Genomic DNA, 27,054 nt, shown 5'->3' on the forward strand with positions numbered 1-27,054 from the left:
TGAACAGAGTGGGATTAATGCTTCCCACCACCTATATAATGATTTTAGAGGATTAACGATGTTTCATGTACGAGTTCTGTGTTTCTGCACTTCTTCTCTATGGATGTGTGTGTGCGTTGTATGCCTATACTGTTTTTTTTCTTTTTCTTTCAAAGCTAAAAACAATATTACATTAAATATACGCAACAATAAACTAACGATTGGGGTGTTTTTAACACTTATTATCACGAAAAAATTGAATATGTTCATTATAGGGTTTTAATGCATTTATTAAGTCCAATGCTCCACCTATCTGAACATAATTGTATCTCATAACATATAAGATTTTCTTAATTGCACGAGGAAATATCTGAGCAGTTGAGAAAAATCTTCTCTGCTAATATGTATAAATAGCCATCAAGTTCACTATCTCAGACATACTTTGTAATTACATCTCATATCCTATCATGATTGACCCATAAGTTAGTATTACAAGCTTTGGATTTTTTCGTGATGGTATGGGTCAATCATGATAGGATATGAGATGTAATTACAAAGTATGTCTGAGATAGTGAACTTGATGGCTATTTATACATATTAGCAGAGAAGATTTTTCTCAACTGCTCAGATATTTCCTCGTGCAATTAAGAAAATCTTATATGTTATCATTCCCCCGCAAGATTGAGCTTCTATCAAGGATGTTGATCTTGGATCGTTGCAGTGAAAATAATTTGTGGGCAAGACGTTTTATGAGTAAGTTTGCTAGTTGATCAACCGTATGCAAGTGAGAAATACGTAGTTGATGTTTGACAACTTGATCTCGCATGAAGTGGAAGTCGATGATAATATATTTCATGGGGGAGTAGAATACTGAATTAGCACATAAGTAGGTAGCTCCAACATTATCACAATATATTGTAAGAGTAACAGTGAAGTTAAAGTTGAGTTCCTTAAGTAGATTTGTGATCTAATTGAGTTCAGCAGCGACGGTAGCAATGGCACTTCAGCTTCAGTTGTAGACTATGCGACTGTCTTTTGTTTTTTAAAACTCCAATTGATTGGAATAACTTCAGGGGAAATAATATACCCTAACGTTCACAATTTCAGGAATTCCTTTCCGAAATTTATGAACCACAAAGCTTACGTTGTAATTCAATGCACAATCTGAATAATAATTTTCTCAAGAATATTCGTTTGGAAGAAGAAATATTGACAAAGGAAAAATCTCATTTTTCTCCATATATCTATTGGCTTTTTACAAAGTGGAGTGTGAAAAGAGACCCGACTCCAATTTATATCGTTTCTAAATGTAAAATAATCATTTCTTTCACTTATTAATTCTAACTCGAGCTTCGAAAGAATAATGATGTCACTCTCTAATCTCTAAAACACGTATTGTTAGCATATGATAATTCTAACTTAAGCATAGAACGACATCCATCCCCAAAACTCACACACAAACACACACACACAGACTTGATTCTAAGTTCTTGATGTCCATGCAAGTATAAAAGTAACCCCACGCGAACTTCAAAAGTGCCCCTCCCTTATCTTCTTTTCCTAGTGATGTTACTCTACATTTATATACTGTTTCAACCTAGTGATATATAGCTAGCTACATATAAATAATCCAGAATGGATACAGAAAGGGAGACAGCTGAAGGATCAAAAGTGGTAAACCTATACACCATGCCATGCAATCCATTTGTTGGCTACTTTAGTTTCACAGTTTGTATTCAAGAGAATGAGGATAAAAAATAGACTGGAAAGCCCCCCCAAGAATGATGCCATGAGAAAGAGAAGATAAGGCAAGATAAACACGTATAATAATGGGTCAAAGAAAGAGAGGGGACTGAACCTGGATAACTGATAAAAGATGGAGAAAGAAGGGCTTAGATCCAAGGAAAAGAAGGTCTAGACCATACTCTTAGGCTTCCTCCATCGTCTACCTTTACTCAAACTCAAATATTTTTCTTTGAAGAGTCCTATAACTGGTGCATGAAACGCAATTCACTGTCATATCGGTCCACTTCTATCAAGATTTCAATTACGCACACATTTATCTTAGATAAAAGTAATTGAAGAATCGCGGCAAAAAGTTGTAGATGCTACTATCTTCGATTTATCTATCATATGTATACTCGATTTTAGAGAAGCATCCAGTGCTCAGTTTTCGAACGACCGGATCAATTTGGTATATACTCATGTCCTAATGTACGTGTAGATTATTGCTTAGGTCGATAGTTACCTGTCTGTCTTCTTCATGTGTTTGACTGGGAAACATTGTTGCTAAAGCTCAAAAATGGCGACCTGATGATCTACACTTGATGGAAGAGAAAACGATGTCTTCGAGGTATGAATTATTAGGTGCATACATCAGAACATTGTTGCTTTCTTTAAACTTGGAGCTTAGTTCTCTATGGTGTCTAAGAATATTCACCTGAAGGAAGGAAATTTCGACATAGTAAAGGCCATTGTTTCCCCATCTAATTGCCTTTAGATAGTGGAGTACTTTGAAAAGAGGACCGACTCCTTTTGTAGGTGGGGGAATAAGGTGGAGGGTCGTTCCTTTACAGAGCTATAATAAGTGAGCAGAATATTCACGTTGCCTGCTGATTCTGTACATGTATGTGTTCCATGTTCCTTCTAACCCAATCCTAGGGCAACACGAAGGCACCAGTTCATGTCCATTCCACGTGGCTTCATGCTCTTGACGCCACGTAGACGTCACCCAACCAAGACGGGAACAAGATCATGTTCTCATGCGTTATCGTTGAAACCCTAATCTTCTTAGATTTGTCAGACAAATGTCAACAGGGAGCAGACAATCTGAAGCCGACTGACGAAGCTAAGCTTCCGAAAGTGAATCCATGGCCTTTTCAATTATTGTTAAAGGGGAAGCTAAATGCGATAATGACTCAAGGGATTGGAATGGGTATTGCCTGCCCCATGGGAATCGATTCTTGGCTACGAGTGGAGCCTGACATATATCTGCACAGGAAAGCTAAGTCATTTTAACGTGATTGCAGTATAAGTAGCAGTGTTACTCGGGGAAGGCACATTCGATCACCTAGAAAACAGCGTCGGTTTTTGTAGATGCTTAGAATGATCTCCGTTGCATAATTGTTACTAAGAAATTTTAATTTTAGCCATCGTTTATATGTGTGAAAAAGAGAGGCATAAAGAGACAGATAGAGAGAGAGAGAGAGAGAGAAAAGAGATTTGTGTGTGGGTAATAATTGAGATTTCATGTCCTTGTACAGAAGATTTGTAGGGTGAGAATCATGTAAAGTTGAGGGAGACTCGAACCACAGTTTATCCTTCTCGAGGCCGATTTTCTATTATTTTCCTTCGAGTTTTCTGCAACTCAATTGTTCGGTGAGTGCATGAAGCAAAAGGAGGGAAACTAAAAGGACATGATTCCCTCGACTCCGCACCCAATCTTGATTCTCAATTATTGAGGTCCAAGCATGTATAAAAGCCACGCCGATCCACCCAACGAACAACAGCAGCGGAGCCCCTCACCGAGTCGCCTCATCTCGTCTCCTATTCCTGATCCCCTACTCTTCACCTGTCTCACCTTTTATTGATCAGGTAACCTAATGCCGCCTTCTTCCTCTTCCACCGTACCTTCTCTTCTCTACCCTACCAACCTACGTACGTACTATAAGAAAAGCTTATTTATGTATGCCTTAAGATATATATACTATTTCTTGGATATATGTAGATATTTTTTTCTCGGGTCCTTCCTATAGATAAATGCGAGTTAATTTCTTTGTTCAGAAAAGTTTATGATCGACTCTAAACTTGGTTTTATGCTCATCCTCCATTACGCACTTAATCCCCACTAGTAACCTAGTTAATATGTATATACCAAGTAACAGTAGTTGCTACAAAAGTGGAAGTATTAGATTATGTTGGTAATTTCTGAGAACTAGATATCATGAAATGTTAGGAGGATGAGCAGGCGGGCAGGAGACTGGAACTGCAGTTTATGCCAGCACCACAACTTCAGCAGGCGTGACTCCTGCCAGCAATGCGGTCACCCCAGGCTGTGCAGCGGCGACTTCTCCGAGTACGCCGGCCTCGGAGGCGGTCGCGTAGGGTCCTCGTTCGGCGCCGTCTCGGACGTCCGGCCCGGAGACTGGTACTGCTCATGCGGCGGTCATAACTTTGCCAGTCGATCCAGCTGCCACTCGTGTGGCGCCTTTAGGGATGAATCCGCGGTCGGCGTCATCGGCGGATTCGACAACAGTGAAATGGCAGGCTCACAAGGTATCACCTACGGTGGCGGCGGCTGGAAGTCCGGGGACTGGTTGTGCACCAGGTATCCTTCCCTTCCATACTTTCTTGATCTCTCTTTCACGTCGACATGTTCGCCGTCTATCCATATTACTATAATATTTTGTGCATGTTCGATTCTTTGGCATGCAGGTCGGGCTGCAATCATCACAACTTCGCTAGCAGAAGGGAATGCTATCGATGCAAGGCACCAAAGGGATGCGGTAATCGTTAATTTCCTCATAGTAACCAATCAACATTATTCTCATACAATGATCCTGTATTAAATTTATTGATGTACTGAGACGTACCTTATTGCAATCTCTGGTTAGGAGCCTAAGCTTCAGGACAAGTCAAGAGAGACAGAGAGAGAGAGAGGCAAGATGACAAACCGAGAACAACGAGGACAACATGACACACCAGTTCTATCTCAAGTTATTACTTCAGTTTTCCTTTTCTTGTTCCTACAAGTTTAACCATGCATGTACAACTTGTGTTGCTGCATTGGTCTATATGCGTCGTGTCTTTATATGAAGAAGACATGGAAGGTACCCTTTTCTTGGTGATATGAAGAAGACATGTTATATTGTACCAAGCACATGCATGTTCTCCCCTGATGGCATCTATTCCTAGAATAATAGCGCAAAAGGTCCCAAGAATGAATTGGAAATACACATTGGCGCAATTCACACACGCACACAAAAGGTTAAGCATTCCAGTGCACTTACAGAAATTAATGAAGGCAATAGTTGCAATCAGTGCATTTACAATTCATGCTCCGAACTGTTTGTAGTAATGTTGTGGATAAAAGGTTTAGAGAATACTAATTATGCGGTATTCTCTAAACTTAATGCGAACTTAAAACTAATAGATGTTTAATCTAAACATAGAGCTACTCAAAACCTGAGGAATGTTTTCATTCTCCCCCTTTAGAAAGATTCTTCTCCCACCCAGAAAGTAAACCTTATGTACACAACATTTGCTCGACCCTTTCTCAAATTGAATCTACACTCATTGCCATCCCTCACTGCATCAAAATCTCTACAAGTGTATGTCATGTCCCATACAAAATGTGGCTATGGAAATAATTCACATACAAAATGTAGTGATAAGAGTTATTGTTTCTATATTATTTTGATGACTCTTTTTCAGTCCGATTTTATGAAATCATTAATCTTTCACTTTTTGATGTTTAATTACTAAACTAAAGCCAAAATGAATCTCAGTTATGGTAGAAAAAATACTTGGAAGAATAAAAAATATTCTACATAGATTTTACTGACATAATATATCCCTCGATTAGGTCTTTATGGTCTTCTAGACAGAGCTTTGGACCAAAGCAAATAATCCAATGCCACAAATGTAAGAGAATCACCAACTCTAATTGTGAGACGTGATGTCCAAATCCACACTCCAAACGTGTGTAACGTTCCATGCTCGCCTTCCTTTCCTGACAAGATGAGGAAGCTTTCAGCACAAACCAACCAATCCTCACAAGTCATCCTCCGGAGGACGAGCCGTGCCCACAAAGCCAAGTCTAACAATGAAGACGCACCCCGCTTTCGTTAATGATCACATCAAGACCGTTAGATCCTCCTCCATCTCGATCGCGTCTTTCCTTCTCGTGATCTCAGCCGTAGGTGACCCGGTTCTTTTGGTTTTTGTACGGCTGAGATCGGCTCACGCCCCCTCGTAAATCCCGGAACCGAGAGGCACCGCAAAAAGCCGGATTTGATAGGCCCTCTCGGTTCCATTTTATATTTATTTCGAATTTTATGTAATTCCTCTGTTGCGGAAAAATAAAAGCCGGCGAAGAGCAGAGGAGGCAAATTAAAAGAAAAACAAAAACAAAAAGAGGAGGGGAAAATTCTCGAGAAGAAGCAGTTTCGATCTCTCTCGCCGTCGTTGGTGCGTAATCTTTTCCTTGTTTTCTTGGGGATCAGCTTGAGATCATCTGTAATTTGACGATTTGTTTGGTATTTCTTTCGATTTCTTTTCCCTTTCTCTCGTTTCTTTCTGCACGCATTGGATGGTCAGTGATCCTTATCGGTTTCTCGGTTGGTTCGAATGATTTCTTGCAAGCTTTTGCTTAGTCGACGACTCCATCGATCGTTGCTTTCTGAAGAAAAAATTTCTGTTTCAAACTCGGCAATGCTGAGTTAAGATGATGAAAAGAGAAGGAACAAAAATCTGATCTATTATCGGTCGTCTGATCGTGTTTGCTACGTGCTGATTATTTTCCGTGTTTGTAGGGTTGTAGGAGGGGCTGCAGTCGTGTAGCTATCGTGATGTTTAAGAAGGGGAATAAGGTGGAGGTTTGGAACAGGAGGGAGGTGCCATCGGGCTCCTGGTGGAGTGCCGAGATCATCTCCGGGGATGGGCATCACTATTCTGTGAGATATGATGGGTACCCAACGGATAGCAGTGTGGCGGTGGACAGATTGCCAAGAAAGGCCATCAGACCTTGCCCTCCGCCGGTGGGGAGTCTGAAGGATGTTATGTCCGGTGATGTCGTTGAGGTATTCGACAACAACTCATGGAAACTCGCACAAGTTCTGTTGGTCATTGATGAGAATTACTGCTTTGTGAGGCTTCTTGGTTCCTCCGGGGAGTTCGCAGCCCACAAATCTCAGATAAGGACACCGCTGTCTTGGCAAGGTGACAAGTGGGTGACGATTGATAAGGTAAGATCTCATTATTTTATTCCTCATTTGATCCAAGTTCATATGCATTATGATTGCTTTATTGATATCCTTATGTGTGGCTCAAACATTCAAATATGCAAGTGTAGTTGATCTTATATAGTTTTAACTCTTTTCAGTTGCTTTAATCCTTTTTCTTTTTATACTCATTATCATAGTCAGTGCTACTGAGTACTTAATATTTTGTTTATTGTTTATTTTGATAAATCCTGAGTTGTCCGTGTTGTTGCCATCAGGATTCTGGGAAACAAAACGGTGGAATGCCAAGCAGTCACTGGAGAGGAGGGAAGTCTGGATACCATATAGTTCAGTCATGTGTGGAGATTGATAATTCTGCTCAAAAGACCTGTTTTCCTATTGAAAATCATGATTTTTCTAAGAAAACTGAATGGAGGTTTTGTAGAGGCACGAAGAAAAGGGCAGTTGATATTTCTTTTCCCGCTGAGCTGTGCAATTATGGTAGAAGAAAGATGAGGGCAATTAAGAAGGATGGGAGGAATCAAGGAATAACTTCTGAGCATACAATACGTTTTATGGAAAAGTTAGACGATGTTGCTTCCTCTGAAAAAGTGCTAGATGGAAAATATGTGCATTCTTCGTTTAACAACAGAACCAGTTCTAAAGTGGATTCAGGAAGGGGAATACCAAGTTCAGATAAGCAAAATCATCTTGTCAGGATTTCAGGACCCAGTGATGCAGAAAGTACTTCATCCTCTGTTGGTAGTTGTAGTGTCAGTAGCAGTCCATGTAGGTCATCAGAGCAGTATGTAATCTATCCTTCCGGAGAACTGTATGGCCATTCTGATCATGCTGAAACTTATTGTGGTTTGGAAAACGAGTCATCTCTTCCTAGAAAGGACTTGCAAGAAGAAATTCATCAGCTAGAGTTGAATGCATATCGGTCCACTTTGATAGCATTATATGCTTCTGGTCCAATAAGTTGGGAACGGGAAGCATTTATGACAAACCTTCGTCTAATGTTAAACATATCTAATGATGAACACTTAATGGAGATTAGGAACTTGATACGTTCCGAAATAGCCACCACAATCTCATAGTTGACCGGAACATATGGACTGATTTTGCATAGATATTTAATACCCTTTTTCTTTTATTTTCCTTATGTAAAATGAGTATCAATATTGTAGCTGAATATTGAAAATCCAAATTACTTTTTTAAATATCACGGAAGTCACTTTCTGTGGGAAAAATCCTTTGCCGTATGACAAAGATTTAGCTATATAGACTCCTTTTAGTTAAGCATTGTACACTGAACTTGGTTTTGCTTTTTGAACTCTTTTCCAGTCCTGCATAGAAACTTTATTAAATCAGGTCTGTGTATGTGTATCTGATGAATAGATATTTGAATATCTTCTGGTCAAGGAGAGTACTTTGTTAATTGTATTTCTGTGGAAAAAAAATATTTTTGCATTACAAAGATTTAGCTATAAGAATTCTATTAATGAAGCATTTTACAACCTGGGCTCAGTGAACCAAATCTGTTATGATTGATAGATATGTGACTATCTTCTGGTTGAGGAGATTGCTTTGTCAAATTGAATTGGCATCCTATAATAAACTTGTTATTGCACCTTTGATTTTGAATTTATGGTCTACGGAGGTCATCCATCTTCCTGTCATTGATTGCAGTCATTCCACCCATAAGTGTTGCTAAGATGGAAATCAACTACATTTCTTTAATAACCCCAAATTATCCCTAAGTTGGCTAATTTATGACTTCAAGCTTGTGGTTTCTTTAGAAGCCATTATGTCATTGCAATCCTTGAAATTTTGAAAGGTTCAATTTTTAAAAAGATGATTTTGATTATTTAGTGGTTAACTTTGATGCATGAGAACTACTGCTTGTAGATGTTGACGAGCGCATACGTATGAATGCTTCAGTTTTAGTTTGCTTGACTTCCATATGATGGAAGCATTTTTACAAGAACAGCATCACCTTTTTGTTGTTTGCTAATGAATATATAATGGTGGATGGACAGTATAAGTATTCACCACACTGATCTGAATCTCCCATATTAGGTAAGCCATGTCACCTTCATATACTTTTTGTTCATTTCAGATCTCATGGCCATGTGAAGCTTTTCTGTACTTTAGAAGTAAGAATGCTATAGACCCATTTGATTAACACCAGAGAATTGTTCAATTTGGTGGACATATTATGCCAATTATGATGCTTATTATGCCTCTTCCAGGGTCAAAAGAGGAGGCTTCTAAACTTAACCTTCGGTAGGTCTTTGATGATGGTGAAGTTGTCACATCTTTTGCACTTTGAATAGTGTGACAACACATCCATCTTATTTGTATGCCCATTTTATTTGCTCAATTTGCTACCTCTATGTCTGTTAGCTCCTATTTCAGGTTTACTTTGTGCCTGTGAGATGGGCATGAGAGGAGGAAGCTTACCAGGAATATTTTCAGTCTTGTCCTTCAATTGAAACTGTTATTTGAAACCTCTTCCACTGTCTGACATTTGATCTGTACTATACTTGTGGATAGCATATTTCAGGATGCATGTTTATGTACCACAACATTGGCTTATAATTGTGTGGTACTGATGCTGCATCACAAACAAATTTAGCTTAGAAATATCCTTTGGTGTTTACAGCTTGCTGGTGGATAATGTGCACTTAAACTGTTGGTAGCAGTTATTTTGCCATCGCACTTCATGCCATAGTGTGTTTGACATGTTAAAGTAACAGGGATGTTGGTAATTGGTCTGTCAATTTCAGCTGTTTGTCACTAATACTTAATGTTTGTCGTACCTGACGTTTGCTTATATTAGATGTTTGTCTAAGAAATGGTACGTCCACTGTCATGAGTTTTAGCAATGTGTACAGTGGTCGTCAGTTAGGTGTTAGTTGTTTCTGCCCTTGCGGGTCATCAATAAATAGATTTTGTCATAATATGTGGTTCCCCAATTGTTCTACACTGAAAACATGATGATGGATTTGATTGATTTAGCTTAGGCTTGTTCAATCACCATCATTCGGTTACTAGTTCAATCAAATAATGATACTTGACATTATTACAGATGCTGACGATGGATTATATTGATGTATGAAACTAGTAGTTTGGATTCAAAAGTTTAGGACTCTGTGGTTCAAGCTTGTCCTACATAAGTAGTTGGACCTGTAGACTGAGATTGGTTGTAACATACATGGTTGTATTTGAACAATTGATCTTGGACTAACTACTGATGTTCAAAATTTCCTGGTCTAGTATTATTTCTGCAGTTTAAATGAATTGAAATAAGATAGAGAATACATATATCGTAAAAAGTTGATTGGATAATCTAGTGTTTTGTTTTGTATGCTTTTCTTAGGTATGGTACTAATGCCAGAAATTATGTCTTGCCTTTCCATCCTAAAGGGGTGATTTCTACTTGATATATGATTTTTCTCCTGTAACATCCTCTATAAATGAAAACTTTTTTCACTTCCATGCCTTGTTGTGACAGTCATGGTGGAACAGCCAAAAGTGATGGGAGTGTAAATTTACGAAAATTCTACTTCATTTTTTTCTAGAGTTTCTATTTATTATGTTTGATCCTTTGTTATTGAATTATTGATCTGTCATCTTTAGATCTGCATTATATGTCTTTTGGGCCGCATATATATACTGGAATCTGCTGCAGTGAATAAACAAGCTTTTTCAAGCTCAAACTCAAAAGGCATATGTGATGACTGATCGTTCATTCATGTTTTCTGATGACTGTAACTAAGACATTTTTTGTTTTGGTTCTAAGCTTTAGAGACTACTGTTGCTGCTGCAATGGGAGGTTGAAGAAGGCATATTCGTAATTTGCTTATGGTGACTTGTTGATACGGAGATGATGATGATGTGTTAGAAGATTGCCAATGTCAACACTTCATTGTCATGTAGTCTACACTATCGTTAACACTTTGACTGTCACATGGAGTCTATACCATGGGTGACATTTCACCGTCATATGGTTGATACCATGGCTCCAAATAAACGACATGAGATTATCATTTGGATGGTGTGGTGATCGATTCAACCTTATGAAGATTAGCACAAGATATTCGACTCAATCAATCATTCCCTCGTGCCTTTTCGATTCGATGTGATTACATATCTTATTATAAAAATATCCTTCAAACATAATCTTTTAAGAGGATTCTCCTACATCATATGTTCTCAAATAGATTTGGTATTTAGTCGAATTCTTCGAATTTAAATTAACCTTAAGCATCAAATCAAATAGATTTTGTTGGATAGCTTCAAATATAGTTTTGTAAGATTAATCTTGAAATCCTATTGAATGATATTAATTCATATTAAAATAAATACAAAGTACGATCAGGAAAAAAAGAACCTCAGTTGGTTTGAATTAACATGCATATGGTAATACCACGTTCTAAATTAATACGTATGACGTAAATTCATATGGAGACAAACATGAAATAAGATGAATCAATCAATACGAACGAAGTAACACTTGCGAAGAAGATTGCTTCCGTATTCGTCAATTGTATGCGGCAAAAGCTGAGCCAATCGTGGAAGGAAGGAATACCAAAGCTCTTATTCGTCTTTCAAATGCGCATAAAGAAGGCGTTGGATGCTATTAGTCGACGGTCATCATCCCTTCTTTGACCCGTGATTAGATCAAACACCCATCCGCCATTAACTGCCGGTGCCACTGCCCCTGGAGACAGGACGTGGACGACTCATCGCAACCACCAAGGGACGTGGCCATCCAAGGACTGCTCACAACGACCAGGAAAGCGCCAAACCACCCCCCCCCCTGCCCGGCCTGCCTGCATTCCCCGGCCCCGACCTCTCCTCGTTCACGTCGACATCACCAGGCGCTGTTACGAGCGCTTGCCGCAACAGTTTCGGCGCACTGTCTGCGCTTGCATGCATGTCGAAGGGCGCGACAGCAATCCAACGCTCTTCCCTCATTTATCCTTCATGAAAGCAACCAGGAAACGGACAACCCAACTCCCATCTCCTCCTCGCACATCATGCGGCCGTCACTTCCATCTTTTCCGTCCTCGAGATATATTTTATGAGCTTCACCAGCAACCAACCCGTTTGTGTGAAATTTGATCGAGAATATATAATATCCCCAAATTAATTTGATCAATCTGAAGTGAACGTGAACTATAACATATATATCTCCACGGAGCATCTTGCGAAGGCTTCATTTTGAGTCTTGGACAGGAGACAACAGTTGGTTTCATGCGGACATAAAAATGAACAGGAAAAGACAATGATGTCTTGGGAAGATTGGGACGAACATACTGTGTCTTAGAAAAGCCATGTAGTGAAGCCACGTTGGTCGGTGATCCAAATAAGAAAGAAGGCATGTTTCGCATCATTAACGGACACCTTACATTAGGCACAACAAAGCTTACAAGGCAGTTTAGTCACAGTGAAAATAGGTGGCCTTCTTCGATCACGAGCAGCCGTCGTTTTGGGCTGCCGTCGACGTCCAAGGATCGGATGGTCGAGCTAAAGACCGGAAGACGATGGGCGCGCCTTGCTGCGGGTGGAGGAGCATCAGGGCCGTAGGCGCGTGGACGTACGAGGGGGCGACGCGGAAGGCGAAGCGCTGGAGGATGACGGCTAGAGTGAGCTTGGCCTCGAGGAGGGCAAGGTTCTGGCCGATGCACGTCCGGGCGCCCAGGCCGAAGGGGAGAAAAGCCGCCGGGTGCCGCGCCGCCCGGCTCGCCCCGTCCGCGAACCGCGCGGGGTTGAACTGGGCCACGTCCGGGCCCCACAGACAGGGGTCGTGGTGGACGGCGATGATGGGGATCAGCAGCTCGGTGCCGCGGGGGATGCTGCGGCCGCCCAGCTCCGCGTCCGCCTTCGCCTGCCGTATCGTGGCCACCGCCGGCGGGTACAGCCGAAGCGTCTCGTTCAGTATCATTCCCATCTGAGACACAAAACCCACCCTTTTAGAGATCCTTTTCCTTGTGGATGGAGGAAGCGCGCGGATGAGCGTGTACCGTCTTGAGCTTGAGGAGGTGGTCGCGGGAGGGGACGTCACCTGCGCCGCACACGCGGAGGACCTCGTCCCTCGCGCGCCCCTGCCACTCGGGGTGCATGGCCAGGAGCACCGTCGCCCACGTCAGCAGGTTGGAGGTGGTCTGCTTCCCCGCGAAGAAGAACGTCTTGCACTCCTCCACGATGTCCCGTACGGTGATCGTCGACGTTCGCGGGGCAGCCATGGTGCCCGCATTGATCATGACATCCAACAGATCCTTCGGATTGCCGCCGTCGGGCTTCTCCTCGTCAGCCCGCTCCTTTCGCCGGCCGATCAGCCTGATCAAACTTCTTCTGATCTCCTTCTCCAGCCTCCACGAGTTGGTATTCCTTTTCGTCGGTAAGAATCTATGAATTTGTTTTCAGAAAATTATTAGTCGTGGATAATGGCAGATGCGTGTTCGATCGATGCATGGCGATGGTCGGATACGATACCTGTAGCCAGGGATGAAGACCTTGCGGAACGCCTCGGCCGCGAACACCATCTGCTGTGTCTGCAAATGAAAGATAGCCTTGCCCTCCTCGTAGCACCTGCTGCCGAACGCCGTCCGGGTGATGGCGTCCTCGGTCACGGTCTGGAACCACTCGGACACATCTATCTCCACCTCCTCGCCGGAGGCCGCCAGATTCTCCACCATGCGCAGCACCGTCTTCGCGATGAAAGGCATCAGCAACTAGTGGATTCAGAGGAACTCGATCAATGCGAAACAAGCTGATCCTCTGCCTACCTTTCTATGCAACTCCCACTACACATGGATTTCTTCAAGAACAGTACGGAGGTGCTTACTTTGAGGTTCTCCATGTGGAAGGTCGGGGTGAGGACCTTCCTGTGATGAGCCCATTTCTCCCCTCTGAGGCTCACCAGCCCCTCGCCCTCGAGCTGCCGAACCAGCGGGTGGGACTCGTACCGCTCGAAGACGTCCGGCCGCGACAGGAAGATCTCTCTGATGAGGTCGGGGTCGGCCACGGTGAGGCGCGCCGTAGGCCCGAACCATAGCAGAAACGTGGAGCCTGGAAAAGTGAGCTCGATACAGTGAAGAAAAGGGATTGAAACCAGAAAGAACAGTCGCCGAGGTAAATGTTTGTAGGTAAAAGATAAGAAAAGAAAACAAGGTGGGAGATTCAATTGTGGAACAGAGCAACCAAGGAAGGCAATAGAAGTGGGACAGAGTACGGGAGAGATGACAATAACTGCTACAACCAGAGAACTACAGGAGAACTAACAGTGGAAGAGCTGAACGAGGTACCATAAATCTTCTTCCAGTAGTGATAGAGGGGAAATGGCAAAAAAAATTAAAAAGAGAACAAGGCAAAAGCAAAAAACAGTCAATTAAGGTCATGAGGATGGAGGAGGAAGTAACCATAGATCTTCTTCCAGTAGTGATAGAAGGGAAGGACTCTGGGGAGGATGTTGTGAGAGGTTTGAGGCGTCATTGGCTCGGAGGAGGCTTCCAGCATCATGCCAACCATCTCCTTGACGCTGCCAATGAAGAAGCGGTATGGGGGTCCTCTTATGCCTTGCCTTGCGAAGTGCTTCTCCAGCCTCTTCGGCCTCCACCACAAGAACTCCAACGCAGCTTCCAGCGCGATGAACACGGACGCTCCTATCACACCCAGGCACAACCACCACTTCCATGACCACCCCATCCTCCTCCTACCACTGCCAGCAGCGCTAGCTGATGAATCAAACGAAAACAGAACTTGTTAGCTCCTCTCAACTGCGTAGGTTGACTCCGACCTCGGAGAGAGAACCAAAAAGAGAGGAAGAAGGAGGGAAGGAGGGAGAAGAGGGTGCGAGTTTATATAGGCATAGCAAAGTTTATGAGGATCAACGAGAGGTAACTTTCTGTAAATTTCATGCTCTAAAGTGTCCTTTATGCTATGGAACTGTATCTTCTGATCAGAAATTATTTGATTGTCGGGCTGAGTCACCAAAGCCGAATCGATTGGAGTCGAGCTGAAAATAATTGGCGACTCATCACATCTTTAGCCAAGCTTAAATGGTACAAAATCTAATTGGAAAGCAGAGTAAGGTCTTGCAAACATGTTCGAGAGATTCTGCCACATGTCCCGTAGACCGCGGCGTGATGTCCTTCGAGAAATAAGAAACACACACTCTCTCTCTGAAGTAGATGGATGGCGTCGACCCTCGTGGAAGAGCAGTGAGGCCGCCTCTGCCGATATCGGACACATGGCGGCCCTGTTGGTGGCAGACTGCATACGTGTCAACGGTCAACTGTGTTCCCTGTGCCGCTATCCATATCGATTTATAGCTAAAAATGAGATCAAATTATTATTTCATGATGACAAATATAATGCGTATATATACGTACCTAATTCGATTTCGGAGAGGAAGAGATCGGTGTGACGGAAGAAGAATGAGACTGCCAATTGTGAGAAACGTCGATCGCTTAGCTTAACGAATGCATTCTTTTATTTCTTTATCTTATTAACAGAAGGAAAAAAAAAACTGACGTCATTTTTTTTAAATATAATTTTTTAGAAAATAACATTTAAACATTGTGTGATAAGATTAATTTTAATCATCAATCAATTTAATGAGATAAAATTGATTATATTTATCTCAACTTTTCGAATGATATCTGATAGTGAGTACATCGTTAGTCAATCTTCCTCCGACACATGAGAAAATAAATGACGAAGACTACTCTCCATCATAATACCCATGTGGGTTAAGATCTAAAGTAAACGTTTATAGGTTGTCCAAAAACTCATCTTTAACACGATAAAGAAAAAGAATCTTTTTCGAACTCCTCGCGTTCACATTCATACATCTATGAAACCTTCTTCGACCTCGGTCTTCGTACATGTGACATCTTTGGAGCTCGACGTTTTCTAGATATAGAAGAAATAATATCATTAATAATTTAAAAAAAATATTTTTAGATAATATGAAGACGTGACATTTGTGAGAGTTGATATAATATATTCAATCGACGGTTTGTCATATTCACATAAATTTGATGTATTAAATCATCGAAAATAATAATTATATAACTACGAAAAGCTCTAGTGTTTATAAATGGGCGGAACAGGATACGGATGATGCTAACAGTGAGGAATCCACATCAACGCTTCTGTTCATGGATTGGACTACTTCTATGTATTATGTTCTCAGTTGTATCGTCTCGAACAGATTGCCTCGGTGCATTTATGGCAGTCGGCCCCAAGATTAAGACGCCGGAGCTGATCATCGTCTTTACCAAGAGAGAGAGAGAGAGAGAGAGAGAGAGAGGGAGTTGGTCTTAGAATCACTAGTGAAAAAGATAATCCATTGAATGATGCATATTTTTGTGTTTCATCAAAGTCGACAGTAATAAATATAATAAAATTCAATATCTACTTCTTTTTTTGGTCCAAATAACTTTGTCCTATCCGGATTTTGTAGCTATGTTCTCAGCAGCAACAAAAAGATTTATGATATATTCATCATAAAATATTTTTCTGTCTCGATCTAAATATAACATAAGCCATTAACCAATAACAAGTGAACTTATTTTAGAAACAATCTTTTAATTGCAATAACAATAATATAATACATTTTTTCTTTTTCTTTCGGATAAAGAAACCGAGAATATATTACCTCAAAAACCTATTATAAACTATCTCGTGCTCATCAGAGCACAAAATGGAACTAAGCTCAGCTTAGTTTTGGAATGGGGATTGGGTTCTCTTTGCTTCCTTCAATTTGTGTTCTGATGAGCACAATGTAATTTGAAATAAGCTTTTGAGGTGATATATTTTTAAGAATCATATTCCTAATTAGAATAAAAGTGTTCATCTTCTCTCTTTTGAATTTGCCGCCTCATATATTATGCTGCACTGTTCCTCTATCTCTCTCTCTCTCTCTAGAGACAAGCCATCCGCATTCATGGCCCCCTGTCAGGTGCCACATCCCTCGGAGTTCCATGAAATCGTTGATAAGAGAGAGAGAGAGAGAGAGAGAGAGAGAGAGAGAGAGAGAGGGAGGAAAGCTCGGTGGAAGCGTAAGGCTACGACATTGTCACGATGCATGCTTATCATCCACAGCAGTTGCATAAACCATACCCTTAGCTTTTGAGCTTGTTTTAGAGCCAGCAATCAATAGAATTGCCTCGGTGCATACAAATTTTCCGAATGATGCAACTGCTATCCTTATCCCAGATGTGGTTTTACCTCTCGATGAAGCTGTCTCAATTCATAGTATTCAACAGCAATATTTAATGTGAATGTGCCCCTCCAAGAGCTGCTGGCCTTATCCAACACTAAAAGATCTTCAATATAGTTAAGTTAGATGATTAGTAGCATTCTACATAAAAGTCTAGATAAGAACTTACCATTCACTCTTAGTTTGACCGTAGCTCCTCCAATATCAACTTTTTTGGACTTTCTGGCTCTTACGCTTCAGTTCTTAATTTTTATGATCTTTCTTTCACACATAAGTTCTTCCATGCTTTGATTCCTTGTCCTTCCAAAAATACTTTTCGACTCTCAACATCTATGTTATCGTACCGATCATTAATTGGCTTGTTCTAGCACCACTAATCTTTGTTTTTGTATTAGGTCAACTCATTATCCATACTGGTCTTTTCAAGCAAAACATCAATTAGCATCGAGGATTAGATAAAGCTAAAACTTTGATTATTAAAAGCAAACCCTTTTTTATTTCTCAAGTAGCAAAAGTAGGACAGTATCAAACAATGGATAACCTAAGATTTAACAGCACCAATCCAAACAAGAAAAGCAAAGCTACTAGTGAGATGTTATGATATGACAAGACTAGGCAGCTTGTGGCGTTCATCAAAGTCCTGTGGTTAGCTGTTAAGGGTGTCGGGAGTAGAAACATGCCAATCTCTCGAGCCTGCACTGCAGTTTCCACCACCATTTCGTGCTCCCTTTTAACTTTCTTTTCCATCGGAAAAGAGCTCGATTTCGGCGTTACGCTAATGTTATCATCCGCCTGCCGACTCAGAAGATGAAAGAGAAGGAACTTTCCGGGTTCCTTCTCATCACAGAACGAGGAAAGATATTGTTCTTAACGTCAACGTTGGAGGATCACCGCGGGCCTTCACATGCAATTGAGCTCTCTAAAGCAAGTCGAAGGCTAGACAAGACCTTGATGGCTCAGTGACAGCTGCAACGATAAGAGTAACAGGTGGGAAGAGGAGGAAAAGAAGGCTAGTGAAGGTAAAAACAATAATTGATGAAATGATGGAAGTGATGGGGGAGGGGGGTGACATCTTGTGGTTTGAAGTTTTTGTTGTACTTGTTGGAACATACTGCACAGGTTTGGCTGGACATCTGTGTCCTACTGAAGTGTCTTGTAAAAGACAGCAGTCGATTGGATTCCTCCTAGCATGTGAGAGGCTTATGCCATGAGCGCAGCATGATTGGGGGAAGGGGTTTGGTGTGAGACATTCAATGGATTGGAGTTCTAATGCATGCACAAAACACCAGCATCAAAGAAAAGCTAAAAGTTTTTCATTCAACTTGCTCAATCCATATCTGTGATGACAAACAACTGTTTCTAAGTTTCCAAGCATAGTAGTTCTCCAAATGTTTTATATGAGTCATGTGTTTGGTGAGGTTGTACAAAGTTATTCTCGAGTAAGGTGATGGCAAGCATTCAAAGGAGTTATCTACTTGGTTTGTAGCTACCTAAGACCTACTGGCCTGTGGATATAGTTTCTTCATCCGCATGCATGCATGCATGCATGCTATCTCTCTAGCTTCTATGCCTTGTGTTTCCTGCATATTTCTCATTCTTCCAAGAGATCATTGGGCAATCATTGCATCGATGATATGTATAGTGTTTACTTGGCTCACTAGGATCTCAAGTACCCTCACCATTGTAGGCAAATGGGATCTACTGTACTGAGGTGCAGGATGAGCACCTTTGTCCAACCTCTCGCATCGAAGGTCATTCCAAAGTTCACATCAAAGTAGTAGTACTACCGGAGTAGCAATCTTTCAGCTACTGATAATATCAAAATCTTAGGTAGGTGTGATGTTGAAGATTTTTATATTTAGAGCATCCAATGACCATAGCACTTCCGGATTGGATCTCCAGCAAAATGGATCAGCCGTAAGTGGGAAGTAAGAACTCAGGTCAAAGCAGACATTGATCTCTTTCGATTCCAACCTCCCTTTTGTCATCCTTAACAAATCTTAGGGTGTATGGTTTGAGCATGAAATATTAGATTAGACCAGGATTTTTTGTTTTTTCAGCCATCATCATTAAGATCTTAGGCTTGATCTTGAAGATCTGTTCTCCACTTAGGTTAGGAGTGGAGAGGTTGAGTCAAAGCCTGCATTGATTTCTCTTGCTTTCAACCTTCTTCGTCCTCGAGAGGTCTTCATTAGGGTAAGCACTATTCTTCCTCATCCACAGATTAAGAATGACGGTCTGCTCGTTCACGATCCAAGTCAACCACATTCTAAAGTTTAATGTAGGTAACAAATATCCTTCTCATTTTTTTTAATAGCAAAACTAAACTTTACTAATTAGAGCGAGAATATATGTTCGCATCGATGCGAATAAAAAAAGAAGTTTCAAATGTAAACCCTTACTCGAAAAAAAAAAAAAAAATAATAATAATAATGACACGAGCAAGAGAAAACTAAATATATGAGAAAATTTGTATGCAACAAAAAAAAGATAATAACCTTGAATGTTTCGAACCAATGTCAATATTAATCATGGAGGATTATTTCAGAGAAAGATATCATCTTTGATTTTAGAATGTGTAAATACTCTATATCTTGAAAATAGCAATCGTCTTACAATGTAGGTTGTCCTATGAAACCAAATACCTATAATCAAGGAAAAACAAAATAGCATCACAAAACCATAATCATAATTTGATTCGTGAACGCATGCCCTATCATAATTAATCTCGACCTACCAAAGTTAGGTCTTTCCTATCTAAGAGGGATAGAAATTTTAAATTTTGTAACCCTCTCAATAGCTTTTGATAGTACGAGAGACTAACGATGTGTGGGTACTCAAACAACCGAAAATATATAAAAATAATAATTAAAATAATTTGATATTATTTTACTATATTCCTAAGAATCATCCAAGAAGATTTATCTTTGTTGTTCAATGATTAGTTGCCCATTCATTATACCTTGATTGTAGACTTTATCATTATTAAATTTACCACAAAGATGCAACATTACAAGAGTTATATACAAAACATGAATGACCATTGTTACTTGATAATCATTGTGTGTACACACACACATAAATATATATATATATCACAACAAAGATTTAACATTATTGAATAAGGGAATTTATTGTTCTTGAAAAGATAACATTTATCGAAACACATGGGAAATTCATACTTTGTAAGTGGATGTACTATGAAACAATTGATATAATTTTCCTTAAATTAATTGATTCGAGCCTATATATATATATATATATATATATATATATATATATATATATATATATATATATATATATATATAATAATAATAATAATAATAATAATAATAATAATAATAATAATAATAATAATAATAAGGGAATTTATTGTTCTTGAAAAGATAACATTTATTGAAACACATGGGAAATTCATACTTCTTAAGTGGATGTACTATGAAACAATTGATATAATTTTCCTTAAATTAATTGATTCGATCCAAGTTCTAATTGTCTTATTTTATTATTAGGCTCAATGTAAAACTTAAAGTATCTTCGACCACATGAAATTACTTTCATTTTCTAAACGGACATGAGAAATCTCGGATCAAAGTATATATCTATACTTAAATCTATATATCTATATATCAATTGAATAAGACAACCGCGGTTAAGGAGGAGCGATCGCAATCGAAGTCACCACCATTATCTTCAACATCTCCATCATTCGAGTGATGCTGTCTTCTCTCTTAAATATTGTTGCGTAAGCTCGACGTGATGCCCCACAAAGATGGGTAATGGTGATAGAAAATTAAGATCAACGTCTGTAGTAGATGTGATAGCTTTCATATTAGCAATGACTGTGATCATCCTCAATCGAATTATGTGGACCATCACGAGCAATTAGTAGTGAAGGCACGCTCCACTGATTTGATTTGTGATTCTTCTTAATCCAATTGGATCAGACCACAAGAGATGTTGGGCATAAAAGCCCCATTACTTGGAAGAATTAGTTGCCCACTCCAGCCATGATAAACCCATAGAGGAAAAAGCCCAAAAGCTCTCCTTGAGAGAGAAATTTGATCACCGCTTCCTCCCAAAAGTTGGTTTTATCTATGCCGTAGAATACTTTTATATGTCCGTTTGTAAAAGGGTCAATCTTTTCAAAATCCTTTATGGTTTTATAGGGATTCATAAAAGAAGACAGATTAGAAAAAATATTTAACTTGAGATCCACAAATAGTCATTTCAGTAAACACTCTATAGATATAAATTATAAATATATACTTTCATAAACTTTGAACATCATGTGATAAATGATTTAGGACTGATTTTTTTGTAAATTCTAAAGTTATTCGTCTGGAGTTGCTCGTAAAGCATATTGATGAGTTAGGAATCACTCAAAAGGCATCTTTGATTTATTAATGCAGGATTAATTTAGCTGGTTTATTCTTAAAATAAATTTGATTAATATAAGAATATTTTACATGTAATAAGTAGTCATAACAACATCTAATGAATATGAAGAAAAAGAAAAAAAAAATCAGATTTATTTTGGATTGAAGATTAGAAATCTTAAGTGAAGATTCATCTCTACAAAGATAAAAGTTTATTAATCAAGAATAGAAAGATTAATTTTTCTAATGAAATGATTTCATCATCAATGTACAAAATGTATGGTAGTTCAAAACCTTCATCTTGGGAATATTCTGCATTAACTAGAGTGGATTTGATAGTTATCCATTTATTTTATTTTATTTTTTTTGACTATTATCCTTTTATTTCTCTCTTTCTATTCATTTATTATCAAGAAAAAAACTTGTTCTATATCAAATTGATATTATAGCATTTGGTTTAATCAGGATGTTGTATCATCAAACTCAATCTATATCTCAATTATATGAATTCAATAAGAAATTTACTTAGCTTATTATTAGTATAATAAATTTGATTAATTTAGAGATATTTTACATATGTGACAAGTTATCACATGACAACATCTACTGAACAACGAGAAAAAAAAAAACAATTATAGAAAAAAAAATGTAGGAAATCATATACATTCTTTATTGAAGATTGTAAATCTACAAAAATGAAAATTTATTAATAAGAATATCATCAATAAAAAATATTATTTTAAATTAAATCAAATGTAATTTTTTAATAAAATATATTACGTATTTGATTTGATATTATTGTAATCTTTCTTATTTTATATTTTTATATTTTATTTTATACTTGTGTTTATATAAAAAAAGGGTTAGAATATTACATAAGTGTTTGGATATGATCATCTTCCTAAATTGATTCTTTTAATTTGGAATTGAATTGTGTGGACAACGTAGAACAATTATTAATCAAGTCCGGTCCATTGGGCGATTTGAATCGGACGTGTTCGGACCGTAACAGATGTTGGGCGGAAAGCCCACATTGAAAGCCCATTAGTTGACTACTCCTACCAAAATGGGCTTCCAGACCGGAAAAGATGTTGAGCGTGAAGCCCACGTTACTTTACTTACACCGCCATAGGCTAGAATAAAAGGCCCAAAAGCTGCGCGCGGTTTCGGAGAAACCCGATCACGGCTTCCTTTCTCGTTCCGCTCCGCTTATATGCGCCCACGGTTTCCTTCAGCAAAGGAAAACCTGTCCACGGCTTCGTCTCGCTTGGTAGATCGCCGCTTCCATCTGTTCGCTGATGGCGTCGTCCTCCGATTTCTCCACTGGGTAATCCCGGTCATCTTTTTGTCTATTGATTCTAGGGTTTACGCTTCTGACATGAATCATGCATCGATGTTGTTTTGTTGCCGAAGAGATGCTGTGATGAAGAGACAAAACAGGGGGTCTCCTATCAAATTCTTAGTCCCTCTCATATACGCTCCCATCCTCCCTCTCAGTACGTGCTTCTTTCCTCCTCTCTATTTGTTTCGGTGGTTCGTTCGTCTTTCTATCCTTGTATTGTTTAGATGTGATTATAATTCAAAAGCGAAAAAAAAAATATACAGTTCGAATCGGGCTGCGGCACAACCCGGTGATGAGGGAGCGGTTGTTCTTCGGCGTGTTGGCCGGTGCCTTCGCTCACGGGGCGTACCTGGTGTATCCTTTTGTTCGCTTACAAATGTGTCACCTATTTCTGATTTAGGGTTGTACTCGTATTTGTCCATGATTTCCTTCTTTCTAATTAATTTGTTTTGTTCTTCAACACACATTGGCTATTCTGGCCTTGAACCCTAACCGGTGTATATACGGTCGGTAATAATCAGGCCATCTGATATTCACATCAGGCTGTTCCTTATTTCTTTTATATGTTTAATACACTGTTTCCTGTTCTTTTTTATTTCTATAACTTGTTTTTTTATTATAATGAAAAAATTAAAGGACTAAACAAGACTTCTAAAGATGCTAGAATTTAGCACATATGCAACTTCAATCATGATTCATGAGCATATATTCAAACATCATATTACAAACTTTGTACATTACATATATGCCTACCTCAGTTTACCCATGTAGGTCTAGTTTTGATCTAGGTGGATCCAGTCCATATCCATATAGATCTAGGCTAGATTTTTGTGGGTTCTTGCTTGTTCTAATTCAGAACAAAAAACTAAGGTTTTTTATTCAAGCATAATTGAAATTCTAAATGGAAAAAAAAACAAAAGTCTTATCTTAAATGTTGATTGTTCAGAGTGAAAGAGAGTTCTTCTCGATAAGAAGGATAGAGTCCCTCCAAAATGTCAAATTGGATAGAGTGTGAAATAGAAAAGAAGAAAGGTCAACAAAAGAAAAGAGTCGAGTAAAAGGTATTCTTAAGCAGCCTTCACTGAGAACTTTGACCAATTGACTTGAACTTGAGATGGGATGGGCCAAATTTGGGATGGTGTCCTTGCCACTGGTTCAAACAGTGGGTGGGAAGCTTGTTATTGGATAAATCTCACCAACCATTTATTCGGTTCGCTTACTAGTTCAAGCTTGGACCGGGTAGATACCAGTTGATATGTACTTCTCTAAGTAATATTTTGAACCATGCTTTGTCCTAAATCTATTGATAATTTGTTTTCCATATTATTTGTGTGTCATCCTTGATGCTTGCTATGTCTATGTATTTCATTGCTTTGTCTCATCCTTAATGCTACAAAACAAGTGGTTGAGTTGTATGTTCAACATATGGTTAAATTACATTTGATGTGATCCATCGTTTGCAATAGAGGCAATGTCCTTGCATCATCCTTTGGTACGAGTTTCCTTTGCAGGGTACTTAAATTCATATAAGTACTACCTATCACCCATAAACACCTGGCTGGTCTATGGTGCTAAATAGAGGCAAACTATCTATGAGTTCTATGGACTTTTAAGGTGCTATTAGCTTTAGAATAATAACAAACACATTAGAGTTGTTCTTAGGTGGCAAGATCATGATGCATGTGTCCAAGTTGAAGCTCTATGTAGAACAAGCTGATGCTATACCTATAATAAAATGAGTTGATTAAAGGTAAGCCTCATGCACTTGTGGAGATCCTACAAAGCTGTTGCCATCATATTGATGAATCAGAGTTCTAGTTAGTTGTTCTGATGGCATTTAAAAGATGCAAGTTGGGAAATAAAAGATGACTTCATTCAGCACATCCTCAATACTTGATCCACCGTTTGTACTCATGACTTTGGAAATATGCAGCGTCGGAGATGGGGAATCATTTGATGCTCTCCCTTGGCATTGAACATAATTATTATCACCAATAAGAAGAGAGAAGTGCCTCAAGTGTAGTGGCTAGGTCCAAAGCATGGTTGGCCTTGCTAGAAGTATAGGCAAATCAACAATATGAGTAGGCATAATATCACGAGTTGGTTCTGTTTCGATGGCCATGATGGTGCCAATTTTGTGATATATCCTTCATGACACCTTCGTTATCTTTGTTGACACTTGGTACAGTCCGTGCAAGAGTCTGTTCACCTTTGGTGAAGATTTCATAAACCAATCAAAGCTATTCCTGCTTAGCTTGGGAAACAAGCAAGGTGCAGGCCCAAGTTATTTAGGGCACCACAGCTAGAGTTCTTCTCATGTAACAGTCCCAAACTAAAGTGAATACAGCCAAGAAAACTTGTAATTAATGACAGGTGGAAATGCATAGAGCCTATACTAGGGTTTTGTGGATAGGTATGGGCCTATACTAGGGTTTTGTACATACAGACTATACTTCACGACACCTAAGAGGATATTACTGTTCTCACAGATTGCGTGAAGGCAACCTATGTGATCAGCGATCAGCCTTGTCTTGACCCAGAGGATTTGTGGATAGATATGGGCCACTTTGAAGAGGATATCTATGTAATTTGACTTCTAGATGAAGTAGGAAAGGATTCCTTTCTAACTCTGACAGCATATGTCTCCTACCTGCATTAGAAGTGAAATTGATCACAATAACCCACACAGGTATGGACTCAAGGAGACTATAAATAGAACAATTGCACTATAAACTGCGACCTGGTAAGAAACCTCAAGAAGTAGCAGGACAGTAGGATAGAAGTTACCATCCTCAAGAAGTAGCAGGACAGTAGGATAGAAGTTACCATGCCGTAGTGTTTTTGTATTAGTGACTCAACTATACATATATCAATATCTAATTGATAATTGAACCAAACTTTAATTGAGTTTGCAATATTAGGTTATCACTGGTATTCTATAAATACAATGGATTGCAAACCATAGGGATTATCTTGATTATTTTTATATTTAAACAAACAGCACACAAAAGGTTGCTATGGATTTATTTCATTTTCATTCAAGTTATATATATTTTGAGATGGCTGTACAATTGGCACGCTAAATCAAACAACATTATAACTTATTTTAATATTAGGTTATAGCATTAGTACTCTTCATTTACAAGGGATTGCGAGTCCTGGGATCTTCTGGATTAGTATAAAATTTTCAAACAAATTGCACACTATTGAGTTATTCATTTACATACAAATGATATATTTACTTTATGATGGCTATACCTTTACTTGCTAAATCAAACACCATTACATCTTTATTTATTTGTTCATAACATAATTGGAGCTTAGTGGTTATGAATGACTCCTCTCTTTGTTGGTATATATACTATTGTTCACATCTTAGACTTTTGTTAGAGCATATTTCAGATAGTGTTTGTCCTTGATATGCCTCTAGAACCGATTTGTACGACATCGAGAGCAAATGAGCTTCACGGGCTGCTTCAGATGGTGTTATATTATTAGCGGGCAACATTACTTTCTGATTCTACGCAGTGCATTTTCAACATCAAACTATATCTGATTTATATAATCAGCATGGTATTCTACATGTTTCTTTTCCACAAAAATGTTAGTTTCTTTTCTTTGGTCTAACTAATTGATATGGTTGTGCATCGTAATGATGCCAAGTTTCTGGAGTACTTAAAACTTATGCTTCAGTTCATTCTTTAGAAAATCAAACCAACTTTTTTTTCACAATCATTCTGCCAATGATTGTTATTATCTGCTGTTCGTACATTGAGGGTTGTTCTATAAAATAAGTGCTTGTGCGAACAAATCATCTTTTACTATGACGTGTATCTTTATCAGTCATATGTTGTGTGTTATTCTCATTTTTTTTTTTCAAGTCTTAGATTCGGATTTACTTTGTTGCGGTTCACAAGACCTTGTGTTTGTCACCCAAAATAAAATCTTCTAAATTGCTAGTCCATGATAAAAATAATGTGATTTCACAAATATATAGGAAGAACAAAGGTTTTTTTATATAATTTGATAAATGTTTATTTGTTTTTCGTGCATCGCATCGATATTTTTTTTACATCTTAGATAATGATATGGTGATGATATATCAGACTTAAAGATTCGTAAGATTTTGGATTTAAATCTTGTTTTTATAATTTATTTTTTATAAAAATA

General features: G+C 38.9%; 4 protein-coding genes across 4 annotated transcripts; 3 read left to right on the forward strand and 1 right to left on the reverse strand.

Annotated features, from left to right (window-relative positions):
• Nucleotides 1-3,483: 3,483 nt before the first annotated feature.
• On the forward strand, nt 3,484-4,855 carry LOC103986973 (uncharacterized). The gene is made up of 4 exons (XM_009405134.3): nt 3,484-3,573; nt 3,935-4,306; nt 4,414-4,484; nt 4,593-4,855. Exons 2-4 carry the CDS (start codon nt 3,939-3,941, stop codon nt 4,598-4,600), a joined length of 447 nt encoding a protein of 148 aa, XP_009403409.2. The 5' UTR covers nt 3,484-3,573; nt 3,935-3,938; the 3' UTR covers nt 4,601-4,855.
• A 1,173-nt stretch (nt 4,856-6,028) lies between these two features.
• LOC103986974 (uncharacterized) lies at nt 6,029-8,173 on the forward strand. The gene is made up of 3 exons (XM_009405136.3): nt 6,029-6,168; nt 6,513-6,944; nt 7,199-8,173. The coding sequence occupies exons 2-3, from the start codon at nt 6,549-6,551 to the stop codon at nt 8,018-8,020; spliced, it is 1,218 nt and encodes a 405-aa protein (XP_009403411.2). The 5' UTR covers nt 6,029-6,168; nt 6,513-6,548; the 3' UTR covers nt 8,021-8,173.
• A 3,993-nt stretch (nt 8,174-12,166) lies between these two features.
• On the reverse strand, nt 12,167-14,799 carry LOC135640255 (cytochrome P450 734A6-like). Its single transcript, XM_065154530.1, has 5 exons — nt 14,354-14,799; nt 13,780-14,003; nt 13,428-13,666; nt 12,956-13,340; nt 12,167-12,882 (listed from the first exon to the last, which is right to left on the reverse strand). The coding sequence occupies exons 1-5, from the start codon at nt 14,637-14,639 to the stop codon at nt 12,403-12,405; spliced, it is 1,614 nt and encodes a 537-aa protein (XP_065010602.1). The 5' UTR covers nt 14,640-14,799; the 3' UTR covers nt 12,167-12,402.
• A 7,912-nt stretch (nt 14,800-22,711) lies between these two features.
• On the forward strand, nt 22,712-26,708 carry LOC103986975 (uncharacterized). The gene is made up of 4 exons (XM_009405137.3): nt 22,712-22,869; nt 22,956-23,038; nt 23,148-23,238; nt 26,315-26,708. The coding sequence occupies exons 1-4, from the start codon at nt 22,841-22,843 to the stop codon at nt 26,343-26,345; spliced, it is 234 nt and encodes a 77-aa protein (XP_009403412.1). The 5' UTR covers nt 22,712-22,840; the 3' UTR covers nt 26,346-26,708.
• Nucleotides 26,709-27,054: the final 346 nt, after the last annotated feature.

Source organism: Musa acuminata, chromosome BXJ3-6 (assembly GCF_036884655.1).
Source record: "Musa acuminata AAA Group cultivar baxijiao chromosome BXJ3-6, Cavendish_Baxijiao_AAA, whole genome shotgun sequence".
In the NCBI taxonomy this organism is placed as follows: Eukaryota; Viridiplantae; Streptophyta; class Magnoliopsida; order Zingiberales; family Musaceae; genus Musa; species Musa acuminata.